Source organism: Mus pahari, chromosome 15 (assembly GCF_900095145.1).
Source record: "Mus pahari chromosome 15, PAHARI_EIJ_v1.1, whole genome shotgun sequence".
Taxonomy (NCBI): Eukaryota; Metazoa; Chordata; class Mammalia; order Rodentia; family Muridae; genus Mus; species Mus pahari.
Window position 1 is genome coordinate 61,166,533 of NC_034604.1, and position 25,543 is coordinate 61,192,075.

The 25,543-nt window shown below is 42.5% G+C and overlaps 1 protein-coding gene across 6 annotated transcripts in view; it reads right to left on the reverse strand.

Annotated features, from left to right (window-relative positions):
* Spire1 (spire type actin nucleation factor 1) overlaps positions 1-25,543 on the reverse strand; it is a 127,259-nt gene that overhangs the window by 80,640 nt on the left and 21,076 nt on the right. For all 6 annotated transcript variants that reach the window (XM_029546940.1, XM_021214550.2, XM_029546937.1 and 3 more), the window contains exon 2: positions 23,983-24,017. In XM_029546940.1, coding sequence (XP_029402800.1) covers positions 23,983-24,017 — 35 coding nt within the window. The remainder of the gene's footprint in view (positions 1-23,982; positions 24,018-25,543) is intronic.

A 25,543-nucleotide genomic window follows, 5' to 3' on the forward strand; every position in this document is an offset into this window, starting at 1 on the left:
GCTGTCCTGGAACTCACTCTGTAGACCAGGCTGGCCTTGAACTCAGAAATCCGCCTGCCTCTGCCTCCCGAGTGCTGGGATTAAAGGCATGCGCCATAACCAACTGGAGAGAGCAGTGCCCGAAGCCCTTCTGCATCAGCGCCTCTCTACAAAGAAACACATGCTTGACAACAAAGTGTGCTTTGTGGGGTGGGAAGAAGTACTAAGACCCTAAGACCAAAACAGGGCAAATAATACAAGGACAGAAGTTAGTCCATGTACATTAGACATCATAATAAGTTAAATCAGGTGAAACACGCCCATTAGAGGCAAATTCTCAAGTGGGAATTTTTTTTTTTTAAGATTTATTTATTTATCATATGTAAGTACACTGTAGCTGTCTTCAGACACTCCAGAAGAGGGCATCAGATCTTGTTATGGATGGCTATGAGCCACCATGTGGTTGCTGGGATTTGAACTCCGAACCTTGGGAAGAGCAGTCAAGTGCTCTTACCCACTGAGCCATCTCACCAGCCCCCGGGAATGTTTTTTAAAGTTAAGTTTACAACACACTAGTCACTATAAACACTGTACAACACAGTGTAAAAGGACAGAGCTGCCACACTAGGAAAAAACAAACCAGGAGAAAGACTGTATTAACAAAAAAAAAAAAATACCTTGAGAAGGATCACCAGGCTGCGGTTAGGTTTCATTATTGAATTTTTTAAAATAAAATTTTGTTACCTCTCTCTCAAATTCCTCCCCTTCCCTGTCCCCTCCCCTTCTGCTCTCTGGCCCCAACAGCCTGCTTTCCTCCATGTCCGTTTCCCTTCCTGTTCTGTTCCCAGCACCTCTGGTTCCCTTCCCCTGGTATCCTGTCTAGCTTCCTAAGCAACACCCACTTTCACGCCTCCTCATTGACACACACAAATACTAAAAGTTACATCTATTTTCTTGTGAATGCCATGTTAATTTGTCTTAAGAGCTAACAGTTAAAATCCCTTTGTATGTGTATGTGTGTGTGTGTGTGTGTGTGTATACCCACACCTTCATTCTGTATATGAACAACTAAGCTGGTTCCATTTCCCTACACAAATGATGCAGTAATAAAGACAGATGTATGTCTATAGTAGAATTTAGAGTTTTGGGTACATGTCCAGGAATGGTACAGCTGTGTCACATGGTAGTTCTAATCCATACTGATTTCCAGTTGTTACATTAATTTACACTCCCACCACAGTGAATAAGGGAAAGGTCCTCCTTCTGCAAAGCCTTGTTAGCATTGTCTTTTGTTTTCTTCATGATAGTAAGATGGAATCTCAAAGTAGTCTTAATTTGCATTCTCTTGATGGTAAAGGATATTACATATAAAAATAAATAAATCAAAACTTTACTTGCTATTTAACTTTTCTTTCTGGCTTATTTGCATTTTTGAGAACCGATATTCACTTGATCTTAGCCAAAAGGAAGTAATAAAAAATTTTAAGTAAGGCCAAAACAAACAAAACAGCCACAAATCCAATCCAGTCTTGGGGGAAGAAATGCAGGCCACAGACAGATCCCTGACACTCTCTGGCCATCTAGCCTAGATGAGCTTCATACAGGGTGGTGGGGGGAGTGCGGGGGAGAAGAGAGAGAGGAGAGAAACAGAGAGAGACAAGGGGGAAGAAAGGGAGGGTGGACGAAGATTTTTTTTAAAGAGCATTTAAATACAATGATCAAGCCAAAAGAAATACACATGCACACACTTGAAATATGGAGATCTGAACCATTTCACTCCTTAAGAATATGCATAACTCCAGGCACTGAGAGGGAAGGGTAGGAGACAGCTCCGAGCCCTGTAACACAGAGAGCTATCAGTATTGGCAATATTCAAATTCAGTACTCAAAGAATTCTTTCTACATATGTAACATCCACAAAAAAAAGAAAGAAAGAAAGAAAGAAAGAAAGAAAGAAAGAAAGAAAGAAAGAAAGAAAGAAAGAAAGAAAGAAAGAAAGATAGATTTGTTCTGATTGACAGGACAGCCTTTGAAGTTAGCTACTTGGGTTCATACTTTGGCTCAAGTAATCCAGGGTCATGGGGTCATGGGGCTTGGGAAGATTAATTAACACTCCCCCTTCACCTGGACAACAGAGCAGTACAGCCTGGTGGTGAGGGCACAGGTGAGCCAGCCTTGAGGGTGAGAGTGTAGGAAAGCTGGCCCTGCCTCTCCTCTGCCATTAGTCTTTGGAGAGAGAGGTGGCATGGGTGAGGTGGGGTGGGTGTGATGAGCCCCTGTCCCGCCTTCCCCCAGCAGTGGGAGAGCTGGTCCTAAGGGCATGAGAGTAGGAGAGCTGGCCTTGTCCCCTCACTGGCTACAGCACTCAGGAGAGCAGGCCCTGCAACTCACCTGATTAACACTGGCCCGGAAGGTGAAGGCATGGGTGAGCCAGCCCCAAGGATATGAGAGCAGGAGAGCTGGTTCAGCTCCTCACAGGTTGCAATATAAGAGCAGGAGAGCTGGTTCAGCTCCTCACAGGTTGCAATATATGAGAGAATGGGCCCTGTATCTTCACTGAACAGCACAGTGGAGCTGGCCCTGGAGGTGTGGGTGTGAGCCGACCCCAAGGGCATGAGAGAGAGCTGACCATGCCTCCTGCTGATGGCAGCATTGGGTGGCCTAGTCAGCACTGCTGGAGAGCTCACCTTGCTGGAACACTGAGCAGCTCAGCCACTGCCAGGTCCCAGATCCAGGGCTCTGAGTTGGCCCACTCCTGTTAATCCAAAGTTGCAAGATCTCCATTACACAGGGCAACAAGATAACCCGGAGGAGGCCCGGCTGCAATGAACATCTGCAAGTGAAGATGTGTGGACAGAGAGGTATGCTGTGGGACACACTGTGACGTACTTCCATGATGTGATGTTTTCTATGCTTTTTTGTTTGTTGTTTATTTGTGTTTTTTATTTTGTTGCAAGAGCAAAGGGTGGATATGAGGGAACAGAGCGATGAGTGGGACTTGTGTACATGATGTGAAACAAAGAGTCAATAAATTAAAAAGATGCTATATTGCATATTAAACACAATGAGATAAGTCTATGTATAATATGATCAAGGAAGAAAAATTATAAGTCAGCCAGCATAAAAAAATTCACATAAAAAGAAAACATACAGCCAGGCGGTGGTGACGCACGCCTTTGATCCCAGCACTCGGGAGGCAGAGGCAGGCGGATTTCTGAGTTTGAGGCCAGCCTGGTCTACAGTGTGAGTTCCAGGACAGCCAGGACTATACAGAGAAACCCTGTCTCGAAAACAAAACAAAACAAAACAAAACAAAACAAAAAAGAAAACATACAACAAATATAAAGACCTATATACAAGTCATTCAGCATTACTTAGGAGAAGAGCTGTTCCTATACTATGTAATGCTGTATTAGTTTCATTAAAGTATATAATTACATTCTGACACTCTGTCACCATAACTCTGTAACAATAAATGCTAAGCAGAGAACTTATTCATTCCTCAAAGAAAGTAGTTTACTGACTTATCTCCATACTCATTCCTTTGCCCAAGAACCACAGTTCTCAAGCCAGGCTGTCAGGAACCACCTTAGGATTCCTTGGTAGGAATCAATTGTGAGCCTACAAGAACAAGAATGTCCTTAGTCACAGGAATACCTGAATTAATAAGACAATTCTTTCAACAACAACAAAAATCGTATTAGTACAGTGTCTGCTACAGCCTTACCAGGAAATGACAAAACAAGTTGAGAATGAGAAAATTATAAATAACATGAATTAGTCTTACTCTCTAAGATGTTTTATGTATGTGCAGACTGACAGTGAATTTATAACACAGATCCAACAATGTCACATTCTACACTCCCAAGACTCTTTCTAGTCTAAAAGCCAGTTTACCATGTGCTTTGAAACCAGCATAGGGCTCCACATGAAAGACGAATTTGGTAAAATTTGGTAATATCTGTTCTTAGTTTTTAGCCTGTGCCCCAGCTAGAAAGTTACATTGTATGCAAGTTGAGAAAAATTTTAGGGCTCAATGGCTAAGAGCACTGACTGTTCTCCCAGAGGTCCTGAGGAATTCCAAGCAACCACATGGTAGCTCACCAACATCTGTAATGGGATCTGATGCCCTCTTCTGGTGTGTCAGGAGTGACACCTATATAAAATAAATAAATCTTTTAAAAAAAAGAAAATATGTATTTTAAACTTTAAAGGTATTTATTTAGTGACTCAAGGCTGTTAAAGCATCAATATCTAAAAAAAAAAAAATCTATTCTTTTTTTGTTATTTTTTTATTTTTTGGAGATAAGGTTTCTCTGTATTCCTGGCTGTCCTGTAATTCACTCTGTAGATCAGGCTGCCCTTGAACTCACCTCTTCTGCCTGCTTCTGACTAACCAAATGCTGGGATTAAAGGCACGTGCCACCACTGCACAGTTACTGAAAATTTATTATTAGGAAAAAATAGTGCAACTTAACTGTGCATATGCCAGCATCTGCATCAAGATCAATATAACACTGCAAGTCCTCACCATAACTCTACCGATTGACATCACTGTTACCCTATTTCTTCCTGATTAAGAAACTGAAGCAAAGCTAGGCTTGTGGGTACACACTTTTAATCCCAGGACTGGAGAGGCAGAAGCAGGTGGCTTGCTGAGACTGTCAATATCAGTCTGGCCTATAGAGTAAGTCTCGGGACAGCTAGGGCTACACAGAGAAGCCCTGTCGAAGAAGAAGACATCAGAGAAGAGGAGGATTGAGGGAGGAGGAGAAGGAGACGAGTTCAATTTCTAGTATCCAAGTCAACTGGGACTGGGTGTGATACCTAACTCATTTTCCTGGCCTCTGTTCTCACCCACACATAGTGGCTTAACTCACAATACACACACACACACACATACACACACACACACATACATACACACACACACACACACACGAGTAACAATAGTTTTATACATACATTTTTAAACTGAAGCAGGGCCTGAGCTATGGCTCTACAGGTTAAGACATCTGCAGCCGAATCGGACAACCTGAGTTGTAAGTTACAGTCCCAGGATCCGCACAGTGAAGGAAAGAACTGACTCCTACCAGTTGTCCTCTGACATCCACACGTGCGCATATCACATGTGTGCTACACACATATATGTGTCCACTAAACAAATATTTATTAGAACAAAAAACAAAATAGCTAAAGAAGAAGCTGAAAGCAAAGGCTAGAGAAGACTCTGAAGGAACGGTACCGAGTTTGGAGGCCCTCCCCCCCCAGCTTCCTGCCACCTAGAGTCCACAGGAAAGGTCGGGCTTCACAGTGCAGCCAGTGGCTCCACACTTGAGAACTATTGCTTTAAGGAGGAGAGCTGCTGCTCATTCATTTCAGTATCAGGAAGAATCCTAGTCAACATAAATCTCAAGTTCTATCTTCTATACCTTAGAAGTTATTTTTAAAAAAACAACCAGCTTTCATGTGTATATGTATATAATCACATGCCATACAACACACTCAATGTATGTACACAACCACAGGTACAAGACCTTCTATTTGTTCACTGCCCTCCTTTTCCTCAAAACACAGTGACCTTTAGCAGTTACTTGTTTTCCAACCCCTCTGTCCCCTATCCCACACAATGACTGAGCTACTTTCTGTCTAGAGATGAACAATTCTGGACATAACATAAATGCAACCATACAACACATGGCAAAGGGCCACTCTCACCTAGCATGGCCCATGTATATGATGCTATATTTGTATTTCCCATCTGTTTATCATCAAATAACATTCCATTGTATGGCTATACCACATTTTAGTTATTCATTTACCAGTTGATGGCTACTGTTATTTCTAAAATTGACTTACTTTAATATAAAGAAAATAACCCAACCAATGGACAGAAGCAGCTGACCCTTGTGGTTGAATTAGGGAAGACTGAAAGAATTTGAAGAGAAGGGCAATCCTATAGGAGAACCAGCAGTCTTAATTAATCTGGACCCCTGAGTTCTCTTAAACACTGGACCACCAAACAGACAGCATACACCAGCTGAAAAGAGGCTCCCAACACACATACAGTAGAGGACTTCCAGGTTTGTCTATGCTCATTCAGAGATGCTGCACCTAATCCTCAAGAGACTGGAGGCCCCAAGGAGTTTAGAGGTCAGATGGGGTGGAGGGTGGAGATGGGGTGTGGTAGGGAGGAGGTGTGTGATGTGGAGCAGTTGGAGGGTGGGAGGGGAGGGGCGGGAAATGGAATATGGAGTGTAAAAAATGAATTACAAATAAAATTAAATTAAAAAAGAAAAGAAATGAGGGAAAAACTACATTCATATTCTTTAAAAAATAAATACATCAATATACTCAATCTGCTCATTATGCTAAACCTTTTGTTGTTCTTTCGAGACAGGGTTTTTGTGTGTAGCTCAGGCTGCCCTGGAACTCACTAGGATTTCGATCTAACTGCTTCTGCCTCCCAAGTGCTGGATTAAAGGCATGAGCCACCATGCCCAGCTCTCATTATGTTAAGTCATATTCATTATAGAAATGGTGTGTTGGGGCTGCAGAGACGGCTCAGTGGTTAAGAACGCTGCTCTTGCAAGGGGTCTGGCTTGGATCCCAGCACCTACAGGTGTTGGCTCACAGCCATCTCTAACTAGAGTGCAGGGGATCCAAGGTCCTCTCTGACCTCTTTAGGCACCAGTTATATACCTATATGGTGCGCATACATATACACAGGAGAAAAAAATTCACTCATATACATAAAAATAAATATTCTAAATGATATACTATTTACAGTTAACAGTAAACTTTTACAAGATATCTGGTTATACCAAAACCAAACATGACCCCAAACCACGTTAGCATTGTTAGGGTCTGTTCATACTTTTAAGACAAATTTTGTTTCTGGCAAACCCTGCTATTAATTCTGACTCTGCTGTCAGAAGTTATAGTTTCAGTGTTGGAAAATTCCGGACTTCACTTTCCAGTTCACAATTGCTCTCCTTGTTTCACTTTAAAAAAAAAACCCTCAATGGACTTGCTCCAGTCTGCTTCACAAACCCTGCTTCATTCTCTCCATGCCTTTCTTCCGTTTCTACTGACCTACTAACTGTCCTTGGAGGACAGTTACACAAGCGCTCTCAGTTCATGTAAGCACCTCTTACTCAAAACGCTGGAAAACTACGCTGTGTCATATTCTCTCTCTCTCTCTCTCTCTCTCTCTCTCTCTCTCTCTCTCTCTCTCTCTCTCTCGTTCTTTTTTTTACAATTAAACTATGTATTTAAAACTTTATTCCTGGTTCAACTTAAATGTTCTAGTTACCATCAGACTTCAAGGCACAGACATCTTCCTCTGTGATCAAGGTCAAGTTTGTTTTGGTCACTCTTGTGTACTCAGCACTGAGCACAGATCCAAGAGTTACTCATATGTGCAGATAAGTTAATATACATAAAGGGAGACTGTGAAAGAAAGAAATACAACTTAAAGGAGATTTTCCCATCAGCTGACATCTACTGAAGTGTGATGTGCAAGGTCTTACGTCAAGTATTTTCACACATTTTAATTCTCACACTAGCATTGTTAATAGGCACTATGCATACTAACCCACACCCCTCCCCAGTTTTACAGACACACAAATTGAGGTTGAGAATATGAGGGATTTAAGCAATGGAGCTAGAACCTAGACCTACTTCCCTCAGAGCCCATGAACTCCCGAGTACTGTGTGGCTCTATTCACATATGGTCAAAGTCAGTGAGGGAAGAGAAAACCTGACCTTGGACCACCCTGCCCAGGGACTGAGAGAGGAGGTGTTCAGGAAGCCTGCCCTGTTGGGGTGTGAGATCAGGTGTACTCTCACCACAATCTGTCTTCAAACACACACACACACACACACACACACACACACACACACACACACACACACACTAGCAGGACAGAAAGGGTACAAAAAGTGCCAATATACAAGGAACATTAACCCCCAGGCCCATGTACTTGGGTAAAAGTTGCCAACCTGTTCTAAGCAGATTACAGATCATCACTTCTAAAAGAAAGCTTTTGTGCCAAGTACAGAAAACAAATAAGAAGGCCCAGCCTGAGGAGAAACAGGACAAGGACAGACAAATAGCAACAGGCTCCTTCTAGTCTAATCCAGTGACAGCAACCACCTCTGCCACCTTATACATGAAACAAGGAAGCGGGGACCAAATGCTATTAAGACCACAATTACCTTTTGCTCCATGGAGGGCAGTTTAATGCAACAATACGTTAACAAAATAAGAACTTTTCCATTAGCTGTTCACATATACTTTATCTACATAAAGGAAACACTGATAAAGAACTGCAAGTGTATACCAACCAGCACCTGAGGACATTTTAACCAGTAGCTGAATAGTCATTTTAACTGCTGAGTAGATTAAGCTTCAAAGTTTATTCTGAAGTGATCTGTAAACTAGGAATTAATTCTCCTCATAAAGATAAAAAACATTCCAGTATCAGGCCACAGAACATTTAAACTGGAAGGAGCACAAAGTTGGCCCAAGCCCCATGTCCACCACACGGCCCCCAAGCCACCAGGGAAAGGGCAGCATGAGGAAAAGCAACACAGGAAAGACATGAGAGAGAGGGTCCTCAGAGGGTCCCTGAGGATGCCACCTTGCCACCCTCATAGGGGAGGGGATGCTGGCCTAGCAGCACAGCTCTCCTGAGCCAGGGGCAGGCCTATACTGTAGTCTGTGACCAGGGGTGGACGTTCTATACTGTAGTCTGTGACCAGGGGTGGGCGTTCTATACTGTAGTCTGTGATCAGGGGCGGATGTTCTATACTGTATTCTGTGACCAGGGGTGGGCATTCTATACTGTATTCTGTGATCAGGGGTGGGCGTTCTATACTGTATTCTGTGATNGGGGTGGGCATTCTATACTGTATTCTGTGATCAGGGGTGGGCGTTCTATACTGTATTCTGTGATGGGGGTGGGCATTCTATACTGTATTCTGTGATCAGAGGTGGGTGTTCTATACTGTATTCTGTGAAATGGGTTTCTTTTTGAGTCTGTACTTCTTCACAAGCTGACCATAAGCTCACTGGAGAAGCACTTGCCACAATGGTGCCTATGAGCACACAAGCATGTTACTGTTCTTATACAGATGAGAGACATCTTTGGAGATGAAATTATCAACTCAGTACTGCAGAGCCAGTGAGTGCCACAGCAAGGGAAAAGACTACATACTTTGTGAAGAGAACAGCATTTCAAGACAGCATCAGAAAGTTTCAAATAGTCACTGCATAGTTCATACCCATGACTACACAAGAGCAGAATGAAGGTGGGAAAGGGGTAGTTGGTACTTAACAATCTGAGAAAGAATGAGGCAGGAGCCAGTACAAAGGGTCAGACAGAAGATGCCTAAAACATCTTATCACATTCGAAGGTAGCTAGTGTGTACAAAACAAGCAAACAAACAAAAAAAACAAGAGCTGAGAAGCTTGGGTGTGGATCAGTGGAAGTCTGGTAAATCCTGTAAGCACTCTTACAGAGGGAGACTGGGAGTCACCAAAAGAGAACGTGGAGTGACAGGAGACGCGGCAACAGCCTGGCTTTGGTCTGCAGGGGAAGTGGTTGAGAAGGCAGCTTCCAGCTGCAAGAGTACATTTTTAGAAGAAGCCATAAGCCCAGTTTGCATTTGCATATTTCTTCGTATTTCTTCATTTGATCTTTCTGCATGTTTGAATACCAGAAAAAAAAATGTTCAAAGAACACACCTTTTGTTCTACAGAAAGTAAAAAGAGTTAGTTAAATGACTTGGTCAAAATCCACACACATAGCCCAGGCCAGTTTGCAGACTCCAGGCCCAGCCTCCCTTCCCCTGTATCTTCTCTGAGGAGGCGGTGCTGCCCACCTTCCACAGCAGAGGCTCCCAGAGGTTTCTAACTGCAGATCTAACGTGGTTCCTCAGGTGTCTGACAGCTGCACCGCACCCTAAGAATACCCTTGTCAGAACTGCCACCATTTAATGACAGCACAGTTGCACCTTGGTTTGAGACTGTGCAGAGGTTTCAGTAAAAACTGTTCCCATAACTGTATGTGAATACTTGTCCCCAGCTGGGGGCACTGTTTAAGGAGGCTCTCCAGCCTTGAGGAGGTGGAGCCTTGCTGAAGGGAGTACATCCCTGAGGACAGGCTCCATCCGGTTGGAACTCTCTCTGCTTCTACTCCTGCCACCACACCTTCCCCACCACTAAGGACACCCAGCCCTCTGGAACCAAAATAAATTCTTTTTTTTTTTAATTATTTATTTTACGTATATGTCTTAGTCAGGGTTTCTATTCCTGTACAAACATCATGACCAAGAAGCAAGTTGGGAAGGAAAGGGTTTATTCGGCTTACATTTCATACTGCTGTCGATCACCAAAGGATTCAGGACTGGAACTCAAGCAGGTCAGAAAGCAGGAGCTGATGCAGAAGCCATGGAGGGATGTTCTTTACTGGCTTGCCTCTCCTGGCTTGCTCAGCCTGCTCTTTAATAGAACCCAAGACTACCAGTCCAGAGATGGTCCCACCCACAAGGGGCCTTTCCCCCTTGATCACTAATTGAGAAAATGCCTTACAGCTGGATCTCATGGAGGCATTTCCCCAACTGAAGCTCCTTTCTCTGTGATAACTCCAGCTGTGTCAAGTTGACACAAAAGTAGCCAGTACAGTATATGAGTACACTGTAGCTGTCTTCAGACAGCAGAAGAGGGCATCAGATCTCACTACAGATGGTTGTGAGCCACCATGTGGGTGCTGGGAATTGAACTCAGGACCTCTGGAAGAGCAGTCAGTGCTCTTAACCACTGAGCCATCTCTCTAGCCTCCCCCCCCAAATAAATTCTTAAGTTGCTTCTGGTCATGCTATTTTATCACAGACACACACACACACACACACACACACACACAGTAATTGACATAGAGTGCTGAATTCCAATAAACTCATCATAAGAAAAATGTATTTGACGCACCTATCCAACAGCTTGGATGTTCAATCTTTACCACTAAAGCAAAGATCAGGAGTCATTTCATTTTTCACTATAAAAATTAATATAAACAAAACCTGATACACGCCTTTAATCTCAGCACTCAGGAGGCAGAGGCAGGCAGATCTCTCTAAAGTCAAGGCCAGCTTGGTCTACATATCAAGTTTTAGGCCTACCAGGACTGGATAGTGAGACACTGTCTCAAAAAAAAAAAAAAAAAAAAAAAAGAGCCGGGCAGTGGTGGCGCATGCCTTTAATCCCAGCACTCGGGTGGCAGAGGCATGTGGTTTTCTGAGTTCGAGGCCAGCCTGGTCTACAAAGTGAGTTCCAGGACAGCCAGGGCTATACAGAGAAACCCTGTCTCGAAAAAAAAAAAAAAAAGTAAGCCAAAATAAAGAATTATTTTCATATGTTAAGTAATATTAAGTAAAATTACATACAGCTCACCTACCACAGAGCCAGGCAAGGGACATCAGAGGCGCGCACAGGTGCTGCATGCGTGTAATCTGAGCACTCTGAAGGCGGAGGCAGGAAGAACAGGAGCTTACAACCAGCTTCAGCTGTCTCAGGAAAGGCTAGGTTTCGTTCGAGCTTTTCTCAACCTTCCCTCTTCCCACACAGTCAAGGTTGTGCCTGTGGTTTTTAAACAACTCTGCAACTAATTTTCAACAAAGGCCTACTTCATATTGCACACTGCAGTATTAATATGAAGACAGATGAAGCATAGCCCTTGACCTTAAACAGCTCAGTCAGGTGGCAGACACACAGGTAAATACAAAGTGTGACCTGGAGAGCCAGGTACATAGCTCAGCTGGCAAAGTACTTGCTACAGAAGCACAAGGTCATGAATTTGATTCCTGGCACACATATTTAAAAACTACAGCATGGTGGTGTACACTTGTAAGCCTAGCATGGAGGAAGCCAAGACAGTCATAGCCTTAGGGCTCACAGGTTGGCCTGCAGAACCAAATCATCATCCCTCAGGTCCCAGTCAAAGACCCTGTGTCAAAAACAAGGTAGAAAGCTCCTAAGAAAAGACCTCATGTCAACCTCTCTCTGGCCTCCACACAGAAATGCACACATGTGCAGACACACACACACACACACACACACACACACACACGCACGCGCGCACATAGGGGAGAGAAGAGATCATCTGGCTTGGAGAGGTAACCATGGAGTCCTGAGGTCAGAGGCTACTGTCATTTGAGAAGCCTGCCCTTGCTATCTTCCTCATGTACCTCAGGGAGTCACATTTATCCCACATCACCTTGACCTATTTGCCACCTGAAGAAAGTTAGGGAGAGGGCTGGAAGAGACACTGTACCAATTACATGAACCAGAACTACAATGTAGTACTGATCCACTCAAGCTGCCTTACAAGGAGCCCTTGTTGGAAGAACACAATGGCCAGATCAAGAGCGTCCTTATCTCCATCAGCTCCCACTCTAGAGTTCTGGGGTGCCAAGAACAGGGGTGCACTTGTGTCTGGCTACCTGTGAACAGTTTTCAAGTAAATCCAAAGAGCTCAGAAAAAGAAACAGGCTGTGGTGCCCACCCTTTAAAGGGAACTTAATGAAAAAAGAGCAACTTCAAGGAAAGCCAAGGAAGACAGCTAGAACTTTTGCTGTCCCGTGTGCCCAATAAAACAGGAGCCTCCCGTCTCTACTTTAGTCTCAGCTCTCCAACTCCTTCTTGAAAACACTGCTATGATCTCAGGCTTATTTGGCCTTCTCGTGTCACAGCTATTTCTCTCTTTTATCATCCTACTTCCAATTCTTAAAAATACACAGTAATATATACATACATCACACATAAAAGGCAAGTCACCGAGTATTAAAATTTTACTGTACAGAAGCCTAGGAAGAAATACTTCCTTACAAAGTTTGAGGGGGAGTATTTTGAGTAATCAACAGACGCCACAGTGATGTGCTGTTGCTTGTGACAGATATTCACAGTAAAATTTCATTTGGGGAAATCTGTAGCTTAGATAAAATTCCATATATTCCCAGACAAATACTGTTTTGTTCATATCTGAATAACCTTAATATTTAAAATGGCAAACAAATAACACACACACACACACACACACACAAGAATTGGGAGACAGGCTGGGCAGTGGTGGTGCACACCTTTAACCCCAGCACTCGGGAGGCAGAGGTAGGTGGATTTCTGAGTTCGAGACCAGCCTGGTCTACAGAGTGAGTTCCAGGACAGCCAGGGCTAGACAGAGAAACCCTGTCTCAAAAAACAAAGAAACAAACAAACAGAATTGGGAGGCAGGATTTCTGTCATTAATTCCCTAACTGACTCCATGTCCCTTAAGAAGTAACTATAAGCTAGGAATGGAGTTCAGTTGGCAGTGTTTGCCCAGTGCAAAGAGGTTCTAGGTTTGACCCAGAGTATAAGCTAAGATGGTGTGTATATGCTCGGCCCAGGAAGTGGCATGATTAGAAGGTGTGGCCCTGTTGGAGTAGGTCTGTCACTATGGGTGTGGGCTTTAAGACCCTCACCCTAGCTGCCTGGAAGCAGGTATTCTGTTAGTAGCCTTCAGATGAAGATGTAGGACTCTCAGCTTCTCCTGCATCATGCCTGCCTGGATGCTGCCATGCTACCATCTTGATGATAATGGACTGAACCTGTGAGCCAGTCCCAATTAAATGTTGTCTTTACAAGAGCTGCCTTGGTCATGGTGTTTCTTCACGGTAACTAAGACACCCACCACTTGGGAAGTAGAGTCAAAAGGATCAGAATTTCAGGATTATCCCACTGCAAGTTAGAGGCTGGCCTGGGATATACAAGGCACTGTCTCAAAATCCATGCTCACTGCAGATGTGAGCCATTCAGGATGCTGCTGGCCTCTTCCTAGCTCCCCCGCCACCTTCACTGTAAGAACAAGCAAACCCTGCTCCAACCTCCACAGCCCTGTTACATTCACAATTACATCTCCTGACACAGGTGTGCAGCACCTGCTTCTTTTGCCCTTTCATATATCCTGAGCACTCCTTACTCAAACGTAGTTACTGCTTCATTTACCACCAGCCAGTCCTTTCTGGGCTCAAGAGGCAATAACACAGAAGAGAAGGCTGTGCTGAGCAGGTGACAGGTGCTGTTTTAACCCACAAACAGGCACTGAAGATTCACCTAGACAGGTAGGAGCCAGACAGCTTTCCAATGCTAAACTGGTACCAACAACTAAGGAAAGACCAATTCTGCACATCTGTGCCTGGCTGATCTGCATTTGTTAAATAACTGTCTTATCTCAAGGTCTCCAAAACAAAATTTACTGCCTCAAAGACATATTTAGCAAGGACAAGAAATGCTGTCCAGTAACAATTATAAACCAATAGCTCTGGTTTCTCTTGTACCCACAGTGCTCAAAGAGCAAAGTGGATAAGCTTTTCAGTTGCTTTTTCAGAGCCTCTCAAAGACCTGAAATAGGTGAGTTAATTTCTTGACAGTGCTTTCCAACAAGTCTGTGATAGCTAATATTGGTTGGCTACTTGAGGCACCTAGAAAGAAGAAAGTCAATTGAGAAATTGTCTCTATCGGATTGGCGTGTGGGCACGTCTGTGGTACAGTATACTGTGGGTGGTACCATCCGTAGGCAGTAGGGTCTGGGCTGTATAGGAAGCAGAGCACAAGGCTAAAAACAAGCCAGTAAGTATGCAGTCTCCTCCATGGTCTCTGCTTTAGTTCTTGTCTCCATGTTCTTTCTTCCTTGTGCTGCCCTGGACTTTAAGCTGTAAGCAACCTAAACCCTTTCCTCCCCAAGCTGCTTCTGGCTGGTGTTATGACAACAGAAAGCAACCTAGGACACTGTCTAACTGAATGTGCAGGCTGAAGGAAGGAAAGAGGAATGGAATGCAGTGGTTCTCATGCCCACACTACTGCATAGCTGGCTGTGTAGGCCCTGCCCAGTCGCAGCTACTAGGGACTCTATGAAGCTGGATGAGGTGGTGGGTGCAGAGACAACTGGCCTGTGCTGGTGCCTGCAGGCCGAGCCCAGCACAGAGTCTGAATACTCTGCATTTTTATACTACAGACTAGACTGAGTCACCAAAGGAAAGGGTATCAAATCACAGGCATTTCAAAATTCTGAAATAGTTGTGGAAACTAAGTAATAACTGTGACATTTACTTACGCACTTTCTGGAACTTGCTTGGTATGACTATGCTCTTCTAACTATATTTATTTAGTTATTTATTTTTATTTAGCTGCAAGTAGCTATATTGAGTCATCTCAAAGGCCTATGATTATATTTTATATGTTTCCAGATTTATCAATAATTAGGCCTCCTGTGAGTTACCATTCTCCTCTCCCTATCTCTCTCAGATCCACCTGAGGATAATGCCTACCTCTTAGCCAATTATTGTAGAGTTCTATTTTCTAAAACTAAGGGCATACTGTAGATGACCACAGCACAGTTATCCATATCAGGAAAATTGTCGCCCACACAATGTAATGCAAAAACATACTAAACTGTCAACTCTCGCTCCTCGGTACTGTGTTCTTAAGCAGTGGCATCAGCTGTAGTTGTCATTAAGTCTGTTTAGCCTCCTTTTACCCAGAACAGTTCCTTCGTTCTGTCTTTATAGCACAACAGCTGAGGAGTTCAGGTAACATAGAGCTGTTAAGGGATCCATCTGGATCATGTCCCTGCATAGCTGCCAAGAGGCAGGGTATGATCTGACAGCAGGGAGAGGCATGGCCTATGGTTTGTGAACTCTGACTCTGTGGTGACCCTGTGGGTTCCACATCTAACAGTCATGTCCATGAGACCTGTAATATGCTTCTAGACAGCAGAAGACAGCAAAGCAGATGTGGTGCTGAGAGTCCAGGTCCATGCCATGTCACCCAGTGTTAGATGAGCTTCTCCTTGGCTGTCTCTGAGGAAGAGGGTAGCCACATTGTGGTCTCACATAAGAACTGCAGACTAAGAACTGAGGTAATCTCCCAGTCAACTGCCAGCAAAAGCACCAGCTCAAGGGGCTAGGGTCACAGGTAGGCACCCCATGCCTGAGTTTTCCACGGGTGCTGGGGGTGTGTACCAAGCACTTTACCAGCTGAGTCATTTCTCCAACCTGCTAGAATTTTTTTTTAATTAAAAACATTATATTCTTTCAGATTAGATTTTTTTATCATTTCTGAAATTAACCAAGAATTATCCAATGTCAACTTAAAGCCCAGTATATACCAAACTGTCACACAAGCATTCATGAGCCAGAGGTGAGGTCAAATGGAATGGGCAGATTTAGCTAAAGACTAAATACATACTTTCCAACATTATACTCTACATTACCTTTTGTGATTTACTTTAGGCTATTAGGAAATAAAAAATTTCATCTACTGTAGTATGGGCCCAAAACTATCCATAACCATAAGAGAGTAAATCCAAGAAACTAATATCAATGTATTTTTTGGTTCATTCCTAAGACGTTTAAGTTTATCCAAGGAAGACCTAGAATTATAGGTCCAATTTCCCTGAGGATTTCAATATACAGGACAATTGCTAAATCATTCTGAATAATTTAGAACTGGCCTATCTCACAAAGTCCTACAGAAAAAGACCCCCGCACCCATCTAATAATGCATGGGGGGCTAAAGTCTCATGGGCTGCATTAATGCCTTTCCCAAAATTTCATTTAAGCTGAAGTGCTGCAACAACTAATTATTTAAAATTAATGTCTCTATCAATATCTACCACAGTAGGTCCTCAAGTAGTTTTTAAAAATGTATATAGGAGTGAAAATAATATAAACATAACAAATGGTATTTATGATACTTATGAACTTGGTGTTTAAGATTTAAGCATGAGGGACTGGAGAGTGGACGCAAAGGTTAGGAGCACATGCTACTCTTAGAGGACCTGAGTTCAGGGTGGCTCACAACAGCCTGGATCAACTTCAGCTCCAGGGAATCCAGTGCCTCAGGCCTTAACAGGCACTGCATGCAAATACACATACATTCATACATAATTAATATAAAGATAAATCTTTAAAAATACAAGCATGAATATTCTTAAGTTTCCTTAAGTTTTTCTTCTATTGAGTGGATTACAATCAGCTGTATCCACGAGTGCCCAATTAAATCAAGTCCATCAAGATGAAGTAATGATAAAAACTAACCTAATGTTATATAATGGATTAACCTAGTCCACTTAAAAGATAGCCAATCCAGCACAAGAACAGCAGCCTGTTCTAGTTATTCATTTAGCTGCTTCCTCTCAAAGGGAAAAGGCTCTCGTGCTATGTAACTGGCAGCAGTTAATACAAGACAGAATGGAACAGGCTGAAACTAGAAATTATAAATTAAGTTACAATCTAGAAAAAAAGTGTCCAGCAACTTTCATCCATGATTACAATCCGTACATACTGTTTAAATAACAGTAGTAGAAAAAAACAAAACAAAAACGAGTAAAATGGCAGTATTAAAAGCTATCCCTAACCCTGAGTCAGAGTTGCCTCTGCAGAGGCAAGTGCAAGCCCGGGTCAGTCATCCACTCGTAGGTTTATAAGTTACCGGCTGGAGCTGTGAACCACTTCTAGGAAGAGCGACTGTAGGTCTCCTTAAAGCATTAAAAAGAGCGGCAGAGACCGGGGCAGCCAGGAGAGTGAGAGTTTGAAAGGTGATAGGATTTGATTATAAGGATGGTTAACAAAGGAATGTGATCATAAAACACTGGAAAAAACAACTTACAAGGGTGAGTTTCACTGTGTGTAAATTATATGTTCAAAAACATAAGTTGTTTTTTGTCTGAAATCATATACATACAAACAACATAAAACAGATTCAGTGAGTTGTATTCATATATTTGTGTTTATATATACATATACATGTATGTATGTATTATGTATGTATGTAAAAACAGTAATAAAAAGAGACCACAAATTTAAGAGGTAGTAGGGGTATGTGGGAAGGGTTGGAGGGCGAGAACATGAGGGTTTAGGGGGAAGGAAAAAGGAGAGGGAAATGATGTAATTATATTTTAATTAAAAATTTAAAACTAAGCTGAAAAAGTAGAGGAAATGTAATTGTCTACTTAAACTTTTTAAGTATTCATCTTGAAGCCCGGCATGATAGCACATACCTCAACTCCAGCACTCAGGAGGTAGATGCAGGCGTGAGTTACAGGCCAGCATGTGCTATACAATGAAAACCATGCTTCTATTTAAACCATATGAAAGACTTCCCTAGAAAGCTGGCCATGAGGGAAGAAGACAGCTCAGCTGGCACAGTGGCACATCCCTGTTGCCCTGACATACAGAAGTCTGAGGCAGGAGCCCAGCTGCATGGGTAAGGCCATCTTGAGCTACACCGTGAGTTCAAGGCCAGCCTAGGCTACATAGCTAGACCCCATCTCAAAGTCAAAAGAAGTCAGGACTGGACAGGACAAGGGATGTTTCCTTACAAAATCCAATGCTAAGAACACAAGCAGTCAAGTGTGTGAAAACATTTTCCAGGTGGTTGAGGCATAGCTTTGAAGAACAGTACTGGCTTAGCATGTGCCAGGGCCTGAGGTAAATACCCAGAACTGAAAATAACAAAACCTTCCCAAAAAGAGAGATGTGGTAAAACGCTTCATATGAAGATACACCAGATTGCCTTAAGGAGAAAGGCCTGACTGAATATCTCTGTGTACTCTCCTGGCTTTCTTTATATTTAATTTCAGTTTGGTTTCTATGAATTAGGAAAAGTATTAAAAAGAAAATTACAGGGGCCAGAAGATGGCTCCATGATTGAAGGTGCCTGCCATCAGACCTCACTACCTGAGGTTGATCCTCCAGAAACCACATAGCAGAAGGAGAAAGGACTCTCAAAACCTTCCCTGATCTCTGTGAACATGTGTGAGCACACACACAAAATAAGTAAACAAATGTAAAACATCCACAAGTAAAATAAATTTAAAAGAAGGAACTATAGCAAAAACTAGAGGATGGGGGCCGGTGAGGGCAAAGGAAGGACAGAAAAGAAACAGTACTAAGGGTATCTGAGAAAGGTCAAAGCAAACTTCCTGTTTTATAAGCTTCCTATTCACCACACACACGGGGGCTGGGGAGGGGGATTAAATGGGAACGATACTACACAGAAGATCAGGGTCTTCCAGAAGCCATAGTTTGCCTAATAAGAAGTCCAGTGCAGCTGGAACACCTCCCCTTAGTAGCTGGGAGGGGGTGTGTTAGCTAAGTTTCTATTGCTGTGATAAAACACCATGACCAAAAGAAAGAGTTTATTGGTGCTTACAGTTTACAGTCCATGGTGAAGGGAAGTCTGGGGAGGAACGGAAGCAGAGGCCATGGAGCAATGCTGTTTACAGGCTTGCTTCCCAGGTTCACAATCAGCTACATTTCTTTTTTTTTTTTTTTAAAGATTTATTTATTTATTATATGTAAGTACACTGTAGCTATCTTCAGACACTCCAGAAGAGGGTGTCAGATCTTGTCACGGATGGTTATGAGCCACCATGTGGTTGCTGGGATTTGAACTCCGGACCGTCGGAAGAGCAGTTGGGTGCTCTTACCCACTGAGCCATCTTACCAGCCCCAGCTACATTTCTTAATCTTCCCAGAACCATATGTCAAGGAGTAGCACTACCCACACCAATCATCAATAAGAAAATACCCCACAGACTTGCCAAAGGCACTCTGATGGAGACATGTTAATTTAGATTCCCTCTTGCCAGAAGCTAGCTTGTATCAAGTTAACAAAAAACTAACCAGATGGGCATGGTGGCACACTCCATTAAACTCAGCACTTAGGAGACAAATGCTGACAGATCTCTGAGACTTTAAGGCCAGCGTGGTCTACATAGTGAGTTCCAGGACAGCCATGGCTATATAAAGAGACCCTGTCTCAAAACAACAACAACAACAAAATTAACGGGAATGGGGTGGGGGTACTGTGTATGAGTGTCCCCTAAGATGTAACCCCAAACAATTCCAGATCCTGCCATTGCTCCTACTTGTCATCCCACACTTCACGGTAGGTAAGACCCTACTGCTGAAGACAGCACACACGCTGACCACAGGACATCAAGCTAGTACTGATCTGAGGCTTCCTCCCTAGTGGCTGGCTCTAGTGGTACTAGAAAGTGATCTACAAGCTGCTGCAGGGATGCCATCAGTACTGTCCTCCAGCTGCGAACCCTGTGGGCACAAATAATGATCAGCATATGGCAAGATGGATATCCTCATGGGTGCAAAAGTAGCATGAATGTTAGAGTAGGCAGCACTTTATACTACATTTAAGGTCTTCCCACAGGAGGAAACCCGGCGCCCTGGTACAATAATCTAAACATAACCTCATGGCTAGTGAGCTCACGAGCACTAGGAGAAACCTTACTAATATTCCATCAAATAGACACAGTACCAAATTGTCCTTTAAATCCACATCCCATACCATAGATCAGTGCGTTCAGGCCTCATCTGAGAAACTACCTTCCACAGTATGCTGTGGTCAAAGTGCAGGAACACACGTCTGTGTTGTGCACAGCCATAAATGAGATATCTGTGCCCACTCTTCCCACAAGGCTCAGTGAGCACCACAGAAAAGGTAAGAGCTGGAGGCCTTGAGAAACAGGGCGAAAAGGTGTCCTCTGGACATGACAGGACAGCGGCACTCATGAGCTCAGCAGCTGTGGCTGCCTGCACAGGACCTGCACAGGATTAAGCCAATTGACATTTCAGCATGGGCTGGGAGGAGGGGCTCATAAGCTCCTGCCTCTGGCTGAAGATTTATGGACAATTGATAGCTGCTAGGGAAATATTCTGTTTTGCTTTCTATTGCTGTGTTAAACATAACCAAAACAAGGGAGAAGAGGGCTTATTTCATCTCATCACTCACACTCCACCATGAAGGGGGTCAGGGGAGGAGCTCAAGCAGGAACCTGGAGCAGGCACTGAAGCAGAGACCCCAGAAAACACTGCTCACTGGCTTGCCTCTCATGGTGTGCTCAGCCCGTTTATATAACTGAGGACCATCTGCCCAGGGATGTCACTGCCCAGTGACACTCCCACACCAATCATTAATCAAGAAAATCTGATGGAAGCATTTCTCTATTTAGGTTCCCTCTTCCCAGATGAACCTAGCTTGTATCAAAACGACAAAACCAACCAATCAACCAACCAACCACACGCCACCCACCCACCAACCAACCAACCACACGCCACCCACCAACCAACCAACCAACCACACGCCACCCACCCACCAAGCCAAACCTAACCAGCACAGGGAAAGCCACTTTTCCTTGAGCCTGGCCCTTGGTAGACTGATGCTCCAGAGGATGGCCTCACATGCATGCACACGGGGCAGCACAAACTGTCTCAATAGTTTTTTGGGTTTTTTTCTTTTTCTTTTTCTTTTTTTTTTTTTNCTTTTTCTTTTTTTTTTTTTAAAGATTTATTTATTTATTATATGTAAGTACACTGTAGCTGTCTTCAGACACTCCAGAAGAGGGAGTCAGATCTCCTTATGGATGGTTATGAGCCACCACGTGGTTGCTGGGATTTGAACTCCGGACCTAAGAAGAGCAGTCGGGTGCTCTTACCCACTGAGCCATCTCACCAGCCCTTTTTTCTCTTTTTTAAAGGGCCTTGGGAACCGGGGAAGAAAGGGATCCAAGAGGAGTTGGAGAGTAAAAGTAAGAGTGACTTTGATAAAATACATTATATACATTTATGAAATCTTAAAGAATAAACTAAAATTCAAATTTTAAAACAAAAAGATAATTCATAACATGGTTTTTATGTGCTATAAAAACTCTATGTTGACTACATTGTTTTGATCAGGCTCTTCCAACCTCAGAAAAGGTCATTTTATTTTCCTCCATTAGCCTACGACAAACCTTGCTTAGGAATCAGACCTCCCTGATCCCCTCCCAGAAGGAATAACAGCATGCTACACCAAGGCATGTTTCATCTTCACCCAGCCCTCCTTCACAGCAACCCACTGTGGCTGAGGACCACCCTGTCCACCCCAACGCCACTCCCACCCACTCACTAGCTCAGACATTTAGTCTGACACAGCCAGCTCCAAACATTCTTAGTCTGGACTTTCCACCAACAAGAGTACAAAAGGCTTCTGCCTCACACTAGGACACAGGAGTCTCTTACCTTAAGACAAAGTCAATTCAGCAACTAAGACAGGCTCTCAAAGTACCAGAGTAGCCCAGTGCAACCTAGCTTTTATATGTCCCGCCCCCTCCCCTCCCCATAGGGACTTCACACTGCTGCCTGCGCTCTGGCTTCCTCTCTTCCCCCAACTCCACCAGCTCAGACCCACTAGCACTTGCAGATGCTCTTCACCCAACAGCGCCTGGCTTTCCAACCTCTTTAAAATATTAGTAATTGCTGCCGAGGAGCAATTAGTGAGGCACCATGTAAACTACTAAAGTTCACAATGCTAGAAATCAAAACAAAAATTAACAATACTAAGTTAACCACTTTAACCTGCAACACTTTTAAGGCAGAAAAAAACTATTGTTTAACAAAAATTATTAAAAGAGCCTTCTTTTCTCCTTACAACTTTCTAACCCTCGAATGGCCTTGGAATGGACAGCCAGTTCATGCTTGTTTCTTCGAGTAGTCTGACAGTCATCCTCGCAGGCAGAAGACAGGGTTAAAGCCAGGCTGGCCTCATGGCAGTGCAAAGGGACAGGATGATGAGACTTAGGACAAGCCCTGCACCAGGACTACACCTCAGTACCAAATGCAGATGGATGTAGACCGTGTCAGTATACTCTTAACTTACAACAGTGCCTTGGGAGCTAATGCCATATTCCACATATACCCTCTCTTTACAGCTCCATGACCTTAGGAGTTTAACAGAACTTATCCTAAATATGGGATGAAAAAATTTCACAGACCCTGAAACTACAACAAAACTTCTATCTTCTGACTCAGACTGAACCTACTCCTTATAGTGTGTGGAAAATGCATCAAAAATCCAAAATATACTTTAATCCATTTAAAAAACTAATTTAGAAAATGTTATTTGTACTTTTAAAGTTGAGTAGAAAATATAAATGTAAACAAATTGAGTTTTAAAAGAATGTATTATTTGTTTTTTGTTTATGTAATAACATTTTAATAAAGTTTACATTTTACACAAAATAAGTTAAAATTTACTGAAAGCCATTATCAATATCCAGATGCATTATGAAGCAGACACACAATTTCTTGAATATTTAAGCATTAACAGGGCTGATGATACTCTAGTCTAAGGATGGTGTTCTGCCACCAGATAGGATGGTATACACACAGGCAGCCTGGCATCTAATGCTACTCTTGAAAGGAACACAGACAATCACATGGAATTTCACATAAAAAATCTGGAATAAAATTATCGAAATTATTTTAAAATCATGAACCTTCTTTTAGAAGTAACCAATCAAGCTGGGCAGTGGTAGTGTGAGCCTTTAATCCAGCAACTGGGAGTCAGAGGCAGGTGGATCTCTTTAAGGTAAAGGACAGCCTGGTCTACACAGAGAAGCCCTGTCTTGAAAAACCAAAAAAAGAAAAAAGAAAAAGGAAGGAAGGGAGGGAGGGAGGAACGAAGGAACAATCAAACGAGCCAAGTAACCACCAAGCATTTCACATTATTCTCCTCACTGGAACAGTATCCATAGCCTAATTTTTGTTCTACAAAGGAAGCACTGTGGAGGTTCTCATACTCAAGCATGTTATTATTATGATATTCCAGATTGTATTATGAAAAAATAAAATAAAATACTCTTAAAATACTTCTTATTCAGGGCTCTGGATGTTAAGTAATTTTATAAACACAGGAAATAAACTATGTTTATGCTGTTTCTTCTAGTGCTACAGACAAGTAGACAGGTAACTGATTCTTCTCACATCTGTTCTTCCTGAACAGAGAACATATGTGTCTGTTCTCAATATAACCTTATCTGAAAACTGAGAAACCCACGGCAAAAGTTTACTCAAGTCACACCAAAAAGTATAAGCTGTTTTACAGAAATGTTTGTATTTTTCTCTTACCTCTGTTTCTGTACAATGTGAATATCCCAATTTACCTGTAATAAAAATGCAAAAAGTTACTTTCAAATGATTGTGGGCTTTTAAGTCATGGATAATATAATCAAGCAACTATAGCCAAGGCTTTATTAAACATAAAAATATCTATGAAAATACTAAATGCTAGAATTTTGTTTGGTTTGTTTTGCATATACAAAGTTGTTAGTTCATTCAGTCACCAAGCTGGCTGCATAATCAGAATCCCAGAACTCAAGAAGCTGGAGAAGGAAGATCACTATAAGTTCTGGGCCAGCCTGATCTATATAGCAGGGCCCAGGACAACCAGGACTTAATGAGACTACCTCACTTCCCCACTCCAAAAATAAAAAACAAATAAATAAAATATAAAAAAGTGTTTTTAAAAACAGGACTGCATAGCCAAGCATGGTAGCACAGGCCTTTATTCCGGCACCCTTGAGACAGAGATAGGCAGAGCTCTATGAGGACGAGTTTGAAGCCAGCCTGGTCTACAAAGCAAGCAAGTTCCAGGACAGCCAGGGCTACTACACAGAGAAACCCCGTATAAAAACAACAACAACAACAACAACAACAACTCAACCTGCATTCATGATCAAAAGAGTTTAAAAAAAAAAAAAAAAAGCTGGGCATGGTAGTATAGGTTCCATTTCCAGAGGCAGGCAAGCAGGCAGGCAGACAGGTCTCTGTGGGTTCAAGGCCAGGCTGGTCTACATGGTGAGTTCCAGGCCAGCCAGGGCTACACAGTGAAGCAATGTCTCAAAAACCACAGATAACACAAAGAAAGAGACACACTCTAGCTCACTGACTCACGGGCTGAGGCAGGAGTATCTAGAGCTTCTTTCTAGCCAGCATCAACTAGAGTGAGGCCTTGTGTCAAACAACCACAACAAAGAACTGAGCAGCAACTGGCTCTACTACCACTAGTATTTGTTCTCATCAGTAAAACATAAAACCCAAGATCTTGTACAACCATATATTTTGTCAATTTGAGACAAAAATCATACTTTGAAAATAAAAGCAGCTACTTCAGAAGACAGTCATTTATTTAAACAAAAGAACCAATAATAACTTTACATTGGGTAGTGGAAACTTCAATTTTTCCTATCTCTACTCTTTTCACATTTATCTATTTGTATAAAGTTGAAACCATTCCTTAACATCTAATAATCCTAATATAATCCTAAATATTACAAAGCAGTAGCTGAAATTAAGAAAAGAAAATGGAAACCTTAGGTCTTGTAAGATATAAACTATATACAAGCAATAAAAACTCTATAAACATATGTATAAAATGACCTTGATTTATTACAAGGCTTTTTATATAGCATGTGGGACTTGCTAAATATATGGCATAAGTTTGTTGCTAACATCAAATTACATTCATGTATGGTGATATACATATTTACATAATCATAAGACTGTTCAGACCATAATACTTTGGTATATTACTTATAGGAGTTAGGACTCCCATAATTGGTAATGAATTTACTTAAAAGCATACTGCAAGAAGCAGCTCAAAGCAGGGCACGGACGTCTGTGGGAAACA